At 33.8% G+C, this 19,586-nt stretch overlaps 1 protein-coding gene across 5 annotated transcripts in view; it reads right to left on the reverse strand.

Annotated features, from left to right (window-relative positions):
* The window catches only part of LOC142979590 (dual 3',5'-cyclic-AMP and -GMP phosphodiesterase 11-like), a 217,211-nt gene that overhangs the window by 150,829 nt on the left and 46,796 nt on the right, over positions 1-19,586 (reverse strand). For 2 of the 5 annotated variants that reach the window (XM_076124611.1, XM_076124609.1), the window contains exon 2: positions 3,628-3,708. In XM_076124611.1, coding sequence (XP_075980726.1) covers positions 3,628-3,643 — 16 coding nt within the window. In that variant the 5' untranslated portion in view covers positions 3,644-3,708. Of the gene's footprint in view, positions 1-3,582; positions 3,709-19,586 lie in introns of those variants that run through there. The other 3 variants (XM_076124607.1, XM_076124606.1, XM_076124604.1) reach the window with 2 other exon arrangements.

Genomic DNA, 19,586 nt, shown 5'->3' on the forward strand with positions numbered 1-19,586 from the left:
TGTCTCTGTGTCCTTCAGAAAATTTACGCTGTCTATATATTTTCAGCGAAACAATTAAAGCGGATGCCTCTTTAAATTACATTCTCAAAGCAAACGATCTGCAGAAAGGGCTCAATTTACATATATCCAGTATTCCGCACAGAATTATAGGTGTCAGGTCTGGCCTTGGGTTTTTATTGAACTTATTCCAGTACTAAAACTAAAGTACTTTCCGAATATTACTCGAGTAATTTGAATGCAAAAATACAAATTTTGGGGCTTTTATTTTAAAGTATATCCGATCTAATGATCAGAAAAGTTTAGTCGGATAGGTTGGTTTGCTTGACACGTTCGGCTACGATGCGTTCGAAACCCTTAAATGCTTATAAACATTAAATCTCAAACAAACCACAATCACGTTTCAAGCGACCTCTAAGGTCTACGAGTTAATAGCTATGCAATGAAAAGTTTAAAAGTAATTTTTCAACTCACGAGAGCAAAATATGAAGGAATGTTTTTCAAAAGAAAGAACCTAATTATGCAGAGACTTACTGCAGGTCTTCAAAAGGCATTTCCTGTCTTCTCTTTCATATTTAACATAATCCGCGGCTCCGGCCCATGCAGACTCTGCTTTTAAAAATTAAACCTAAGCAGTATATACTTTGTGGCAAATAACACTCGGCTTCTATAAGTGTAAGCGAGAGATCAGAGTTTGTTGATACTAATAGAAAGAGATAGGTTTAGGTCAAGAGACAGGACACTCTTCCTTGCGTTGTTCAGTAGACGTCGCAAGGAACTTCGACGTTGGAATTAAAAATAAATTTCAATTTCAGCTTCCAGAATCCAAATAATTCAAGTGACTTACAATATGAAGTGGAGCGACAAGTAATTAAATTGCGACGGAGATATTTTACAGCGCGTTCCTATTTAGCAAACGGTTTGTTGCTTATAGTTTGATAACAGAATTTCGTTCGCTGCAAATTACGTTAAGGGTTTATACAACTATAATGGCTCTTTTCAAATGATAATTTAGATAGAATTTCTATATTTCATATCTCAAGTAAACATTCACATACTTAAGTACCATTGTCTTCTCCTAAGTTGGTATCCAATATTACCAAGATAATTCAATACCATTTCGATTCTGTAAATGTTCATAGTGGTTTTTAAATAAGTTCATAGAACACCAGGCTTTAATTTTAAATGGTTTTGCCAACTGAAAACCTGCCTTAATCCGTGTTCTTCACAAATAAATTCGTTACGAGGCCCGTCAAGTTCCCGGTTATTTACAAATTAGGAACATCGAAAATAACCGATGACGTAAAAAGGAAATTAACCAACATTAGGTTCTTACAGTATCATACATACCACGTGACGGCCTTGAGGGAAAACATCAAATATAATTAAGAGATGTTATCTTCTAGATACGACGGCCATTTGCGGTTATTGGAGATTAAAAGGGTACGTTAACATAAGCAATTAATATCACCATCAGTTAACAAGTTTACCACGTTGATTGCCCTATGCATTGTTCGTGGAAATACTCTTTCAAATTGGTTTGACTATCGATCCAGAATATTGCTTTTATGTTGGCTCAGTGAGTACTGGTCACTAGCAGCCCAAGATCAATTTGGAAAATAATGAAAACCTGACCAAAGGGAATCTTGATGACGAAGAAGCAATTAACTAAGTGTAGTTACTACAATATATAATACTTAACTAATTTATCTCGCTGCTTTCGCGTTGAAAGATTTTCTTTTAATAACTGGCTCCCGCTATTGGCATATCAGAATGCAGATTAGAATAAAAAAAGAATTCTAAAATAGGATGAATCAAAACATTTTTTTAAGAAAACGTGTACTCTTAAAGAAAAATGCATGTGTGTTTTTAAGCCAGGCCAAAGAGAAACCAGGGAAACCATAATTAAATTAGCGGTAAGGACCATAATTTTGATTTCAGTGTGTTTCTTTAGTCTCTTACGCTCTTTTGCACCCAGTAACATAATATCAATGAATTGTCTAAGAATTCTAATCATTGTATTGCTTGTCAAATAACATATACAACAACATCTGAACTACATATTTTAGGTGCATCCCAGTGATCAAATCGCATAATAATCTTGTACAATAAATAAGGGGTTTTATGTATCATGAAACAGTTCTCGAGGAAATCGTTACGTTTCTTTACGACCATATTTATCACATCATCGTTTCACGGGAATCATAAAATGAATCAGTTTTACAGCATAGAAAAGGTTAACGTTATGTTCAGGTACATACTTGTTTTATAAAAGTAATATCTATGCTTTTCTTTCGAATTTTTTACTCGTGATTGTCTCACTTCTGGGCAAGGGTCTCCTCCCGAATGATGTAGGGGTTAGGCCTTGAGGCACGATGGCCAAGTGCGGGTTGAGGACTTAATTCTTTATTAATTACACGATATGATATTCATATAAATTACGGGCTGTTTTACTTATCAAGTACATTGTTAAAAAATATTGTTATAATGTCTTTTCGTACGAACATTACAGCTGCGCCTTAAAACCCTACTAGCGTTTTAGGACTTAGCATGACTTTTAATAGTCTTTACCCTGCCTAGAGTCTTATAAATATGGCTACGATGGACAAACCTTTTTTGCAATACCACTTTGTTGCAGAAATTATCAAGTTCAAACAAACAAAAATCTTACGCTTTATCATAATTACCATACGTTCGTGTTAGTGATAGCGCAATTGCAAGCTTTTAGTAAAAGTTTATAATAATATGCGAGAAAATTCTTCATAAATATTTATAGATTTGTATGATTCACTTTTAAAATGTTTTAATACATTACTTGTTCGCAATATAGCAATTTCAGGAATACCTTACTAACACAATAGGTACATGAGTACTTTCTTTAGAATCTATATCTTCCTGTTTTTTCACTTAAACGAAGAAATAATGCGAATTGAAGTTTCATTACAACTCATAGAAAGACGTTCCATCTCCCACTTGATTGATTAACGAATGACACAGACCGATCTGTCCAGACGTCCAAACTTTTATAAATGCTTTTTCCATTAAAAAAATCATAGGAAGTAATTCAAAGCTAACAATATCTATGTCGAACATTTTTAGTTTGTTTACACAACGATTTATATTTGGGCTGTGTAAATATTTACCAATCACAGTTGTTGAGTTCAATACCGCTCTTGATGCGTTATGATTCATCGCTAATGTAAACGGAGCGGGAAAATGGGTCGAAAATAAGCTGTTACATTTATCTCTGCGCTATAAATGTACGGAATGTATTAGAAATACTAAAGTACAAGAGGTAGCAACTTGTTTTTGGTTTAACTTCCTTTTCTACAATATAGGGGGAAACCAATAACTTTTTATTTCATCATGTTTCTAGAAGAAAGTATAAGCTAAAAGAGATTTATAAGACGACGACCATTACCATGGAAAGAACAGGCCAATTTGAAAACAATTAAAGCAAGCGTTCTGCGAATATAACTTTAATAATAAAGCAGTAAAGAAAATTTATTTGGAAATATTGCATTAAGGCGAAGCGGATGACGGCTCAGGACCGCGTGGTCCTTCCCCTATAAAAAAATATTTCACCTTTGTCTCGAAGTAGACTTCTAAAGACAATATTGAAGGGGTCACCTGGCTTTCTCCGCATTCGCCACTGCACCGGCGGCGGCGCCGGGCTGCCTGAGCCCGACGATGCCAGCTTGAAGCCGTCACCTTGAACAAAAAGAAACATATTGTAATAACATGCTTAGGGACAACTTAAACATAACTTTATAGCGCTGGCTATGCACGTTTATGTTTATGGTTAAATCTGCTAGGATTTCGATGCAGCTTCCTAAAAAGGTGTTTACCAGTATGCATCACAAATTGGATAGTCATCAGTAAACTACACCTTGGACGATTGTCAGTATGATTGACGGCGCTTAAAGTTCTTTGTAAACTTATCCGCTGTAAAGATTATCATATCAGAGAACTCCACCAAATTTGGAGTTATTGGAGCTTAAAAAATAAGGTCACTGGAAATTTCAGTTTTATCAGAAGAATTAATTATAAAAAATCTTATTTCTAAATCCAAATAAATTCGATCAGAAAGAGAATCAGGAAGTCATTAATTTGTTCACTGTTTGGAGTAATGGTACATCTAACGACATCTGTTGGCATTAGCTACAACTAAAATGTACGTGACAACACCGTAGAGTCGACCTTCAGTCCAGTCTGGTTGCCTACGCAGATTCGAATTAGTAGCCATGAATATCGCTAGATGGCGTAGCTGGTTGTATATCATTGAAAAATAGTTCTAAAAGTTATTTTACTTAAACTATTTCGCATTGACTGCAAGACCTAATTTGGTAAAGATTAGATACTTTGAACTTATTTTTATCTTATAGTTGTTTGAATAGGACAAAGAAGAAAAACTTAATTAAAAGAAATTGAATAGTGCTTTAAATTTATTTTGCGAGTTTAAATCACCGAAACACAAAACATATCAAGACGCCGTGTAGTAACTATACAATGCATACATATTCTTAATAACTGCTGTAATGTTTTATCGTAAAAATCTATTTGATTTTAAATTTAAGTCCTATCTATAGGACGGAAAAATTCTGCTCTGATCTAATCTCCGAAAGCGCTAAACCGATTTAACCTCTCTCCTACATATAGCTTTGTTAAATGGTAGAGTGGTATATTTAATATGCAACTACGTGACCAACAAGAGTCACAGTAATTAAAACCATAACCATTAGAATAAATTAATTTATATTGAAACTTGATAAAGAATAAAGTAACTATAAATCTTGATGGTTCTATCATAAAATATCAATATGGCTTATGCATTATGCACTAACATGTAAATTTACCTCACTCGTAATTAAAAGAGATCTTATGCATGGCCTTACATAGAGAATAGTCATGAACGAAATTTTCTAACAAACAGAGGATTTGTTACTTTTTAAAATGGAATATAATTGATTTTTGGAGCGATATCGAGAAATAAAAAAACACAAAAGGTTTAAAAGAAAAGAGTACACAATTAGTCTGCATAAGTTTATGGTGCCAAAAAGAGGTAATGCAGAGTTGTTGATTTAGAGGAAACATGAAAAGTTATATGAAGTTATAGAAAAAAAACTGTCTTAACTATATTAATTATTCAGAAAGACAATCAAACCTTAAGGCTATATAAATACGAAAGCGAAGTCCTGATTGGACATTATTTTTATATTAAAAATTAAAACCATACACACTATTACGCACTCAAGCAAATCTTTTTCGTAGATGGCACTTAACATTAAAGATTACTTTAGCTTCTATTTTCAGAAAAAAAAAAAGATAAAAGGTCGACTTTTGAAAGTGAAATTATTATCTATCGTCTCGACACTTCGGTCCGTTTAGATTATCTTACGAAACATCTTTGTGGCCTTTTTTGAGACAGTATATTTTTTCTTAGAAGCCAATAGCTACATCTGGGAATATGAAAAGGAAAAAAGATATTGTTACAATAGGCTTTGGGAAATTTCGTTCCGTCTTTCGGCGAATTACAAGAATTCGTGTTTTAGAAATACTTGTTTATTTTATTTTTTTGTATATAAATGAATACATTCGACCTTTCTTAAAAGAAACATATTTAGCAAATAATTTGAAATTATGCGTAGGTCAGCCTGACTGTTCTGCCTTCGCTATTTTATTTTTATTTTTTTAGATAAGATTCAGAAAACTGTTCTAATGTTACTATACATCACTTCTTCATTAAAACAACATTCTAAACGTAAACTAATTAAAGCTCCAACTGCATCCAAGAGCTTAACAATGGCTGGCTGAAACTGTCAGTTCTCCCAACACCATTAATTTGTTTTAGTTGAAAGTTTACCGGCTTTTGACAGACTTAACGAGACTCGGAGAAATACAGTCACACTTTACTGTCCTTTTGTTTTCCTCTATTTATTCTAACTTGTTTAAACTTTGCTGTTAAAAAAACAGCCAACGAGTTGGAGTCGCGATCGCAGGAGCAGGATCGTAAAATTGTTTAAAAAACCGCAAGAAGATCATGTCTGTGTATAGACGAGAGATGAAATTTATTGTATACAATTTCTTTTAGTATTTTTTTGTTGAAACAGCAAAAGAAATACACTATTTTCTGAAAATTTAAACTATCACGTTTCATGAGATACAGCTTGGAGACAGATAGACAGCGGAAACTCAGTAATAGGATCCCGTACAAAGGGTATACACTAAATAAAATAAAATGGCATCGCTTTCCAAACTTTAACGTCACTCGTCATTTTATTTTACTCCCAGTTTAAATACATAATTTAGCAACTCGTTTGACGACCAATTTGCAGAGTAGACGAGTAATACGGGGAAATTGTCCAATTCAATGGAAGTAATACCCGTTAAGTACTTCTGTGTAGATTATTTTTTAATCCGAGTAAAAGCATTGGCCTCACAGTTAATTGTGTTAAGGCGGTCATAATGAAGGAACCTTAGATTGAATTAGTAACGTCTGGAATCATTACGTGGGATTATAGTGAAAAGTTACATTTACTGGTGGAACTACCACGCAAAATCTATGCTAAAAATAAAAGCTGAAGAGTTTGTTTGTTTGAACTCGCTAGACTCAGGAACTACTGATCCATTTTTTATTAAATATTCTAACTATTTGGTGAGAAAATTATAGGCTTTAGAACATCACGCTATGACTAATAAGCAATAGGTTTTACTAATAAGCAGAAGCGGGGGACACCGCGCGCAGTTGCCAGTTGCTGGTACAATTTACATTAAAAGGTCGAATATAATCATGAAAATGATTCCGAGTATTAAAAGTTAATGTAGCATGAAAGTGCCCTAGTTAAGTATTGCAATATGCAACGGCACGTTGCGCTTTTATTGGTATTTTAAAGGAAGATAGATAGATATGATTATTTTATAACATCACGTATGTTATGTATTCAAAAGTATGAGCAGAATGGTCACAATTCGTGGTTAACATTTATGTTCCGTCATCTATGTAATAATAGCATCACTATTTATTTATTTTTAGGACATTTTGCACGTTTGCTTGCTAGAGAATGCCTTGGCTATTATATCCGTCTTTATACATCTTTTGTTGGTAAATAAAAAAATATTATCCAAAGCCTACACTACTTCTTTTGAGTCGAAAATCGAACCTGAGAAACTTATTGTTACCAGATGTAGTATATGGACTTACTTGTACATGGTTTAGAAATATGATACTTGCACCTCATTTCATGATAGCTTTGGATTGATAACGATCAATCTCGATTACTTCCTCTAAATGAACATTGATCCGAACTTACCCTGCCTTTCCATCAATCCGAAGTGGATTGATGATAGGGGTAGCACGGATAGATAATCTATAGCTAACCGACATTTCTGTAGAATAACATTGGTCAGATCTCCATTGCTGATTACTGTTTTATATTTATTATACGGTAGCGCGAGTCTCTTCCGTTCGTACTGTCGAGTATCGAAAGTTTGACATTTAAAATGTGCTGCCAAAATAGTTCCTACGACGCTCGTTAGAGGCGCTGATCAGATTTTCATACAAATTTTCTCAATAGCTAGCTGTTGTCCATAGTAGTTAAGAATAAAGCTACTGTCTTATTTTATCATTACTGTATGACTTGAGAAAAAAAATTGATAACTAAAATAAAAATTGATGTACAAGTAAAGAGCTTAGCAGTAGGTATCTGGTACTGCTTACCCACCGAGCTCCACTCGAGCAGGAAGTTTCATTCCCAATTTTACTGATGTTTTTCTATCAATTACGATTTCAGAACTAAACTACTAAACTGACTTAGATGAAATATAATTTTGAGATATTAGACGCGCGGAGTCCAACATTGATTTGATTTTTTAAAAATCGGCCCGGAAAACGTTTTATTACACGTGTATAAAGTCTTGCGGATCAGCCAGTAGTATTATAGTTTAAAAAATATAATACAAGGGCAAAGATAATAACCCATTTTTAATCTAATAAAAGGAGAGTGATCCGTTCCCGGTAGGCTTTACACAAAGGTCGTGTAATGAAGGATTCGTATCTATCGGCTAAGCCTCTAACAAAAGAGAAGATCTCCTTTGATATGATTACATTATTTCTATACGTGTAATGATTTTTCTCATCCACGAACAATTTGTATTCAGTTTGCTTTCAAAAAAGATCACAAAGTTAGATAGTAAAACCGAGGTCTCGTTAGTAAAAAGGGCCAAAACATTTGTAAGACAGCCGGCTTTAATTGGGTTGCTCGGAACTCCACTAAGTTTATTAGACTTGACCGAAACAGTTCTTTGGTAATTACCAACTTAGTTTCAAAGCAAACGAGTGCCGTCAGTACATCTTTGTGTCTTTATATAGAACTGGCTTTAAAGGACCCTCTTGACCTAAAAAGTTATCTTTCTTACAAAATTTTAGTCTATTTTTGTGGCATATTAATAAACCTGTATTTTTGTAGCAGATATTGATATTATGCAAACTAATATTTTAATAGCTCCGATCCGCTTTTACAGCTAAGCGACTGAACCGATTGTTACGAAGTTTTAAATGTGAATAGTTTGAATATCCGAGGTCAAACATACTTCTACTACCTAAGTACCCTGGATATGTATTTTCAGCATAAAAATTCTCAGATATTACTGCGGCCATTCGATAACGATGAATGATGCAAAAAGAACTATAATACATGAAATATCGAGACGGCAATGTTTTTGGTCGAAATAAACCTAGAAATAGAGTATCCCATTTCCTATTACAACTGTCACTAATGTTAGCTGTCTAAGAGGTCAGGGTTGCCAAGACAAATATTAAGAAAAATAAGGAGCCCACTAAATGTTCGCCCGCATCGAACTTAATCAAAAGAGAAATAGGAGCATTAGGTGAGACAAAGACATTTTCACTTGGCCTATATTTTTCTATTTCTTTGAATTGACATGTAAGTAACTGTGAATGGTATATGTACCATGTACAGCAAGGTGGATAAAATATATTTAAAATAAAAAATAACTTTAAAAAAAATGTTAGGAAATGTACCGTACATTTCCTAACACTTTTTTTAAAGATTTCCTCAGCGCAGCGTACCCTGAAACATTCTTTATGGTGAATAAATAATTGTTTCGGGTTATGTATTCATTTATTTTTAAGGTGTCGTCATATACGTAAAAATAATCTGACTGAGAGACTGACACCAGTTGCAGAAGTAAGAACTAAAGTATAAAAAAAATAAAAATACCTCTTATCTAAATGTCGTTAGTTCACCAAAAGTTTATTCCTTTTTACTGTCCCTTAAATATTTTACGAATTTGTACAGCTTACTGGTATGTAAACAGACGTAAAGGTCACAGAGAAATGGGGACCATCTTAAACCCTTTTCACTCAAATTATATTGAGTGGTGTTGAAGTAGCATTCCTCGTTAATGAACGTTTTTCCATTTCAATTACGGTTTAGGACTCAAATGTTAGGGTAACGGCTTCACACTTATACTTAATAAAAAAAAAAAAATGGAAACGTTCATTCATATAAGTAAGAAATAAGAATTTTTAGTGCAGATTACATTGGCGTCCAACAAGCAAGTTTTAAACTATCTATAGTCTTTTCTTTCTTATCATCGATTCATAATTATTACCTACTGATATATAAAACTACATTAACCAATTATGATTAAAAAACTTTTTTAACAGTGGGAAAATAAAAAAGATCATGAAAAAGTTCAGGTGGTTTAATTCTCACCACATATTCTTTGATGCATCCATAAAATTTTACAATAAACGTGAAAGTTGGGCCGTTTCCATCTGTTCCCATGATAATAATATTTTGTGAGCGGGAGGAGTGTGCTAAAAAATTCGTTAATATGAGTTTTTACGACATTCATGCGGATTTTTCAATGCAGTATAGCACCTACTTCGCGAATCAGATTAGCGAGGTAGTAAAAGCACAATACTTAGAAACTGGCAGTAGCGCGATTCTGTACTTCAATCGACTATCGACAACACAATTAGTTTTAGTAAAACTAAAGAATACTTACTTTCTTTATAGTGAGGGTCCAATTCACACTTTTGAAATAAGTGCACTGTCGCAGCAAATTAATTAACACGATATAAAAACTTCATCTGATAGTTATCCGGAAGTGGTGAAACCGGGCCGAAATAATAATACCTAATAATAAATATTTCTTTATTCAAGCAACCGGTACTCAAATGGGGTTAGTTAGTTAGTTATTAATTGTAGTATGTAGTATGTACTTCCAATATTTTGTAGTTAAAACATCGTCTCTCGACAGTTTTATAGTTTAATCTCTACGTAGGTTGCAATGGAACTTCAACTATTGAGGTGTCAAGTGCTAAAGGATATATAAATCTGAAATAATAATGACAGTATCACAACTGGTTTGAACATGGCCCATTTCGGCATATTTCTCTTATCTATCTATCTTTACCGGGATGGATATTTACTTTATCCAAAGCTTATGTACCCTATTTCAAATGCAATCACTCCAAAAACTCATTTGCCTTCAATTTTACAAGTTCAATGCTAAATATGTAGCTTAAAGAAGTTGTTTAAAACTAGTCCAATTTTTAATATTTTTCTAAGCTAATATTTAGTAGTTACTTAGTGGATCCTGAACTCCTGAATAAATGAAACTAACTCAGACACTGAATAGGCTATAAAATGAGTAAGTACTTGAGTAAACATAACATTTTTTATCTTGTATGAATCATTGCAGATTGTGTGTAAACTTACGAGAATGTCGTTTATTTTGTTTGAGTATTCGAGCTATTTCGCTTTTGGGAGCGGACGGGAAATTAAACGCACTGTGAACATAGCGAATTGACGGGAAACTGCCAAAATATTTACTCGCTCGGGTTCTCAAATATGTTCAATAGTTGTGTACTACTTTCCAACTTGTCGAACTGTAAGTATTAATAAATGATTAGTTGCCAGACTTGGGAATACGAACTCGAAACTTGAATACACTTATGTAATATTGGCACAAGATTATGCAGTTTTAATAAGGTCTCGTTCTAAAACGCTTTAGTTCTTCACCAACTATGGATAAGACCTTTTACATGTAGGATATTTTGTGAAAACTTGTGTTCCTATCAAATACATGATTTTGCGTAAAACACTTTTGTGGGCCTGTGAGGACGCGATTGGAGAAATCAGTTCAGAAACAAAGTCGTGACCCTTTTTACGCAATTTATTTTTGTTTTCCGTATTATTTCACAGACTAGGTACTAATCAAATCCCATCGTTTCAGCGATGTATACTAGACAAACGATTTAAACGTCTGGTTAAGTTGGTAGCGGTACTAATCACAACTTTAAAATATTAGTATTATTCCTTCAAATTCAGTACCAACCGTAATCAATTTCACAAATATTCTTCAAATCCTTTCGATTCTGCAAAACCAGGCTATAAATGGTACAAAATATCTGACTGCAGTCACGTATTCGCAATGTAAGTTCTTATCAATGACATGTTAAGAGTAATACGATTGCTTAGAGTAAACTGAAGTGAAGTATCAAGTGCAGCAGGTTTACAGGAAAAAGTCGCATTTAATTAAGAAGATCAAACGATTTTCTGGGAAAAAAATCTATGTTTATCTTGTTTTTAAATTAAACTGTACTATTAATAACGCTGGATAAGAAATTCTTACCGTGTTTAAGACCCGTTTAGTCGTTTAGTAATATGTGCACTAAGTTACATATAGAGTTTCTAATTGTTCTTTTATAAAAAAAAAAATATATCGACATAGCAAATTAGGTACATATACATATGTTAGAATAATGAGTGCCAAGTAATTTATAACAATTACTTTGCATGACGCAACAGGTAAATTGTAACTGCATCCATTTCTGTTTTCTTAAAATAAGTCGCTAAGTACATTTATTATTAGAATATATTAATAAATACAGGAAAGCTGTGGCTGACACAGTTACAGAATCTACTGACACATTAATAACAAAATCGAAATAATGGCTCACAAACGCAGTAAGTTTACGGATTAAACCATAACAAAACGTACCCTCAAATAAACTGCCTATAAACAATAAACACAGCATTCATAATTCTATTACACCCACATTTCTCTCGCACAAAACCATTTGGCAAATCGTAATTAGCCATAAGCCTATTTTTGTTGCCGCAATAAAGTGTCCATAAAATTCGCCGTACAGAGTTCCCCAAATATTGTTGTGGTACTAAATGTAAGTCCCTCCAATCTTCGTGAGCTCTCATACACCAAGTATATGAGAGAATAAAGGCGAAAAATGCGTGTCCCAACCTTTCCCTTGAAGGCAAACCTTACATTTGCCGCAGACATCTCGTAAAAGTAACATGTGCCTGCTTCCGTAAAATAAAATGCTCTGACCACAACAACAAAATTGAAAAGAACGCATTGCATTATTCATAAGGAAGTTTTAATATATTGCTAGGTAAATTTTCGTCTACATAACAGCTTGTGGCTGCAAATATGTAGGTAAATAATTTAGTTTACGCTTGACGTTACAATAATATTTCTTTTGTAAATCATAACAAAGAAACTAGAAGTTAAAATATAACTGCGCATGTTCTAAATGTGTGTAATTTGAAACATTATGTAGGTATAGGCCACAAGAAAATGTATAATGTGTACAAACTTGAAGTATTCTAAGCAGACGTATTGTATTATATAGATGAGCACTGGTTAAAGGTATATATAGTTTTTTTATGTCAATAATCCTGCCCCGAGTGGTGGTTGATATAAAAAATAATAACAATCTCAAACCCATTGTTTTGTTGAAAATGTTCGTTTACCAAAACTTTTAACGAACCGCGGCGGCAAACAATAGAAGTTTCACTGTAGGTGTTGTTAGGATTTACAAAATAAAAAAGAATAAAAACAAAATGTCAGCTAACAAATGATCGTTCACATATCACGTGGCAGGTAAACATAGAAAGGAAACTAAAACAGGTGTGGAAAACGGGTCCTAAAACAAGCTGTCACATTTGTAAGAAAAAGAAATATATCTTGAGAAAAACAAGGGTATTTTGTTTTGAGGAGATACTAAGAGAGATCATACTAATTTGAATTAACTATGTGCGTCATATATCTACACATATGTATGTACATACGTTGATTAATTAGGAGTGAGAACATTGTGCACATGGCTTGCATTCAAATGCATGACGAGTGGGAGTTTCGTATGGTTAATTACAAATACAGCAATGTAAATATGAGTATTTCATTTCTTGATCCTTGAAGAAATGTATTACAATATTACCTACCGGTTAAACTAAACAAAGAGACGACAAGCAAAGGACAATTTTCAACATACCCCTGTCTGTATACTGTATATCCTACTAATATTACAAATGCGAAAGATTGTGACGATGGATGTATGTATGTGTGTTTGTTACCCTTTCACGAAAAAATAACTGAATGTATTTTAATGAAATTCGATTCACAGATAGTTGTTAATCCAGATTAACACATAGGGTAGTTTCTACTAAAGGTAATCTTTTCACGCGGACGTCGCGGGCAGAAGCTTGTAAATAATAATAACAATTTGCAACAACCTAAATTCAAGTCACAAAATATTTGATGTTGAAAGTTTTACAAGCGAGCGCGCTCAAACTGCGAACTGCAACCTCATATTCATACTTCACAGTTAGTAGTTCACAGCTTTAATTAAACCGTCGATTGACGAGACCGTAGCTCAGTAACGAACGTGGTGTAACTCGTGCATAGTTTGCCGATGGGTTTATGACGTCACAGGTTAGCTTTGGTATAAACTGGCAGAGAGGAACAGGTCAGTGGTCAAGCAAAAGGTGACATCGGTAAACCTTTTACGAACAAGTGAAATTCGTATTAAAATAGCTCATACTACAATTGCGGCAATGGTGTAAACTAACACTTTGTTTTCCAGCCGTAACAGATAGATTTGATGCACAGTCGACTGTGATGTGTTGAAACCCATCTGTGTGAAATTGAAACGTATGGAGCGGATGTTACACGTTTTCATTGATAGCTTTAGTGGCTCCTACACGGTCTAAACCAAGGATTGGCGCTGTACTAAAACAAAAAATAATGTTAAGTTTCAATAAATAAAGTTGTCTGATAGCCCAGAAACAAAAGATATTGGGTGGATGATATTGCTCGCATTACATATAACTTTAGATACCTAGGTATTGAATAGTAATCGGAAAATTGTAGCACAATATTCAGATTTAAATATAGAAAACACACCCACCGTTTTGTTCAGAAACCAAAGATATACATTAAGACAACACTAAGGCTGTGTTCTTTGAGTACGCATGCACTGGAAATCAGTACAAAAGCCTTTGACAAATGGCAAACAATTCGCACGTGTATGTGAAGCAAATGAATGACTTCTCGATAAGAGCGTTCGGCGTAGCTGTAATAAGGATGTTTAGATAACAGCTCTATTTCATGCGGCACCTTTTCACTATGAAAGGATTACTATAACGATAGAACTTTATAAACAATCTCGTGGAAAACTGGTAACATCGAACTTCGCTTTACGATTATGTTAAAATTGTGATCAAGATTTACGTTCTTTCTTAGTAAGGTTCTAAGGCGTAACTAATGACTATTGTATATACTTTTAGTCTTATCAACTAACTGCAACATTGGTTTACGTGTATAAACAGTATAGTTCACCAGACTTCACTTCGCTATTCGTGAGAACAATAAATAATGTAGCATGTTCAGAATTTTAGCATCCATTCATGTCGACTCGCCGAAACAATAGACAGACAGTCAGTAAATTTCTTCGCGGATTATTTACCATTCATATACGATTGCACAACCTTCAATAGTATGAGTAAGTACTTACATTTAAAATGATTCACATAGGGATATTCTGGGCTTATCTTTTAACGCATGAACAAACAGGCAGTTGAAGCTAAACTCCCATTAATTTTAACTCGTCATCGAGATCGTAATATCTGAATACGAATATTTTACATTCTACTTTGGTTGTGTTTTAGTACAATTTATGTCAGTGCCGAAAGAAGATGTTCTCAAAGTTAGTTAAGATATCTGAATAGGTACCTAATATTTGTCGTTTTCTTTCCAGCTAAATGCAATTAACTGAAATGATGTCACATTTTTTCATGTTATTCTATACGACCAATGTTAATAAACTACAGTAACGCAAATTTATATTATACTGTCTTCAAAAAATTAACATCTCCGTTTGACCTATTTCTCTGCGACAATAATACACATTTGCGATTGATTTTAATGTGCAAAACTCTTGGGGAAAATATTAAATATAATCGTCTTATCATGAAAGCACAGTCGCTGACTTAACTATAATAAAATAAACTATGCTTCCGTCGCTAGAGGCACGGTTCACTCGAGGGATTCCTAGCGGTTTAAAAGTTATTATAAACTTTTAAGTTTTATTGGATGTTGGTTGAGCACTCAGCGGAGCTAAACTATGAATACATAAGCATCGTTGAAAACTTATTGAAGAAACATAATAATCCCTGGCACAGTCATGTAATAAAGAGCTTCAAAGATACAAAAGAAAATAATGTTTGCAGCAAATATTATCATATATCTCATGCGGTCATAAATCTCGTGCCGTTTAAACAAATGAGAAGTCCATAAATTGTAGCAAATAAATGACATCGTTTTACATAAAAAGTCTTCTAAATGAAGATGACGTAACTTGGTATGTTAAACAGTAAAAATATGAATGTGTTCCGTAAAAATTTAAGATTTACATGTCTCACCATCGCTTGAAGATTTGATGACGTCAAATAAACTCACCGAAGCGAAGTAGTCACTCCTTATACCCGATTATCAATAATCTAAGGATGTTTTCCACTCTTGAACGGAGGAAGGCGTGTAAAGAATGAATATTTGTGTTATTGTTTCCCAATACTGTGTTAGTACTTGAATATTCATACGTAGCCATACTTCTTTACAATGTTTGTGAACGCCAATCTATGGGGCGAAGTGCTCATCAGATTTTTAAATAGATCATTGTTGTGTGTAGCGCGTCATCAGCTTGTTATCCTCGTTCGTTTGTTCGAGGGAAATCGTTAGAATATTATTATGAAATTGCGCAGTAGTTTTTCTATGTATTATTTAATGTGCGCATTCATTGACCGTTCCTTTTCAAATAAGTTGAGAATACATATGTACATTGCGGATTCATAATTCGAATTCCGATATACTTAGCGCATATTTTGGGCCGATTCTTTTCCAATGTAGTTTCCCTTTTTACCCTATTAGTCTGGCACTTATTTTTTTTAGAATTAATTAGCATTACCCACTCTCATATTGGTACAACAGTTGAATGTACTAATCTGCTCAATACGAGATTCAGGCGGGCTTAAAACACTGAACAATGAAAGCCACAAACAATATTTATATGCATATATTACGTATTCTTTTACTTTTTTCGTCGTACACAATAGCAGTTGACCAAATGACGCAAATCCAACACAAAACTCACGGTTCCACAGAATAAGCATAAAACCAATTCGATTCAGATTCCACTTCCTCTAATCAACAGTCGCCGTATTAAATAGTTAGTTGGAACGATTTGCACATCGCTCCTAATGAATAATAGTTTTAGCGGACAACTTCCCAGAATACTAATCACAAGGCAGAACGAAGTTTCTCTGCAGGAGCGAATAGTTACGGTAGGGAATATACGGATAACAAATAAAATCAATACAGCAGCAAGAAAGAAATTGTTTTAGAAACTTGCCTATCTTATTTTTGGACTGTATGGTTGTTTTCGGCTGATACAGGGTAAAGGATTGCCTAGTAATATCGAAGAAACTTTAAATATTAAACCAGTTCCAAAGAATAGAATAAAGGTACGAGTAATACCCAAAGAAAAAAGTTTGTTAGCAAACTTTGTGTTCTAACAATTGTATTATCGAATAAACTTGGGTAATCTTAATTTCAATCAATGTATACCTTTGGTAAGTTCTGTAAATTAAGACGGAACATATTGAAGAAAATAAATATATGAAATGGACTCTTGCTTACGAATTGACTCGATATAGCACGAAAATGTAATAGTCTTTTTCAATTCTGATAAAGCTTTCTTTTCGTTTTATCAACAGTTGGAATTTCTAAAACGGTACCAGGAAGTCTGCCTAACTGCTGCAGCTGCACGCAAATTTGAAAAACCTCAGTCTGTTTCAGTTTCCGCAGATTTTTGATTCCGTTTTTCCCTAACTAAAAAAGAGAGGAAAGAATATTTTCAATTACAAACTGAGCAAACAAAACTTACGGCTGCAGCTCGGGAAAAAACTGTTTGGTTATGACGTTTCAATAAAAACCGAATATATTTATTTGATACAAAGCTTTTAGCATCGGATATGACATCGGACTTTCAATGGACGATGTAAAACAAATGGTTTAGGCCCGTCTTTTTGCGACATCTAAAGTATGTCAAAGTAATCCAGGGGATTAGAAAGGTTTGTTTATTTATGGGAAAAATAATACATCAAATTGTATTCCGGAAGGCATCGTTAAAAACAGTTTTTAATTTACGTGCACCAATTGATCCCAAGATTATATACATGAGCACTATCAAAATATCTTTTTGTGTTGTGTCTTTTTATATTAATGTATCACCTTGAATTGAATCTTGTAAAAATACTACAAATGTGTGTTACAGAGTAACCCAGCGGTCCTAAATACAAACCAAACCGATTAAAATAAAACATTGGACCGGTGATACAGTGGTCAATAAAAACCGAGGGATATACTGGACCGTTAGGGAGACGGAATGGAGGCAGGCAATTTTACCCCGGGAATGAAATTGTGCATCTGCACGAAAAAACTTTTACACAGCCCCGTTATTTACCCTTTGTAAACATTGAACAGGCAGGGGTAATTAAGATCTGATTAGAAATTACTCTTGCAAACGTATTGACGTAATCCAATCGGTGCACTGTCTAATAAATCAGGATCGAAGCAATTATGTTACTCAAGCTTCTAATTTTGGTAGGAAATCAGAGGAAATTTCGGTCTATGATCCCGACTCTATAACTACTTATATTGAAAAAGGGTCTCAGAATAACTCAAAGTAACAATTGAGTACTGATGAAGATACCATACTATATAATGTACACGCAAAGAGTAACTCTAAACATTTTTACCAACATTCGGTACGTGGTAAAGTGAAATAAATAAGGCCAACCGACAGCTTCAACCATTACAAATCCCTAGACATTTAAGAGCCAGACGACGTAATAGGTATAACATTTCCTATGCCATAAATACGTGCCTGTAATTTAGGACGTTAAGCTTTTTATAGTAATTCAGTACGGAACGAAGATTAGAAAGTAGAATGAGAAACTCCTGTGACCTAATTAGTTGAATTCATTGTGGCAATTTGAAGGAGACTCGTAGGTACTTTTCCTACTGTCGACTAGCAAATAGCGAATAGTGACTTGTCTTTTAAAATACTACTTTATTGAGAGTACCCTCAATTCTTGAAGGAGTAAGGCTACGCTTAATTGTTTCATGCCAGCGTTTTATTTTGGGCTGGAGTGCTTACTCTTACCTTGGCGCTTAAGAAACTAAGACAGAAAATATTAGAATTTTTAGATGCGTAAAATGAGTATTTGCTACAGTCTTCAGTGAAGCAATTGTGGATGCTTACATCAATTGGCTTCACTACACCTGATTGGAGGAAACACCAACGCGTAGATTATAACGAACGCGTAAACTACGCAATGTCTGCATCATCTCTGCCTAGTTTCTGACACAACGCTATAAATGGTTCGTATACATTCTAGCTTAGGCAAGCAACAACTAAATTTAATAGGAGAAATATGACTTTGTCTTCGCAACGCTCTGGCCAGGATTGGCTTATTAACGATTAAGCAGGTTAATTCTAAAGATGTATCCAACTACTCTCTCTTGAAAGCATGTAACAATCAGACCGGACTATCTTTTGTTCATATTATATACGATTAATTCCTGAATATGATTACAAAATAAATGTAATAACATCAAAGGTTACGACCTAATTATAACAGTTAACCGTGATATTTGAACGTTCAACTAAAAGAAAACTACAAACATTTGAGTCGACAGTCTAGAGAATCTTCTTAAAGTTTAAAAGTTTACTCACAGTTCTTGAACTTGTATAAAACTAATGTAAGATTCACAAGGAACTTAGGGCTTAATTAAAACTTCACAACTGTTATTTAAGTTTTCCATCTGAAAACTGTTCCTCTTCACTACAAAGTTTTGTATGAAAAATCAAAAGGAATAAGAAATAGCAAAACACTGTTAAAAATTAAATAAAGAGTGTCTCTAAACTCGTAAACTGATGAAGATTGGGATTAGCAAATTAATAATTACGAAACTACGAAAACCTGCAGATTTTCAGGCTTTAATCGATACACCTTTGATTTATGATTGTCAACTAACAAATTAAAAAAACAGCAATAAAATAGTAAATAACATAATATTTCATGAGGTAATTTTTAAATTATTTATTGAATAGATTTAAATTAAATCAAAGATCATAATTTTGTATGTATTTGTTTTAATCTGATACATATCTTTTTAAAACCTGCGTGGCGCCTGTT

This window comes from Anticarsia gemmatalis, chromosome 16, assembly GCF_050436995.1.
Source record: "Anticarsia gemmatalis isolate Benzon Research Colony breed Stoneville strain chromosome 16, ilAntGemm2 primary, whole genome shotgun sequence".
NCBI classification, from domain to species: domain Eukaryota; kingdom Metazoa; phylum Arthropoda; class Insecta; order Lepidoptera; family Erebidae; genus Anticarsia; species Anticarsia gemmatalis.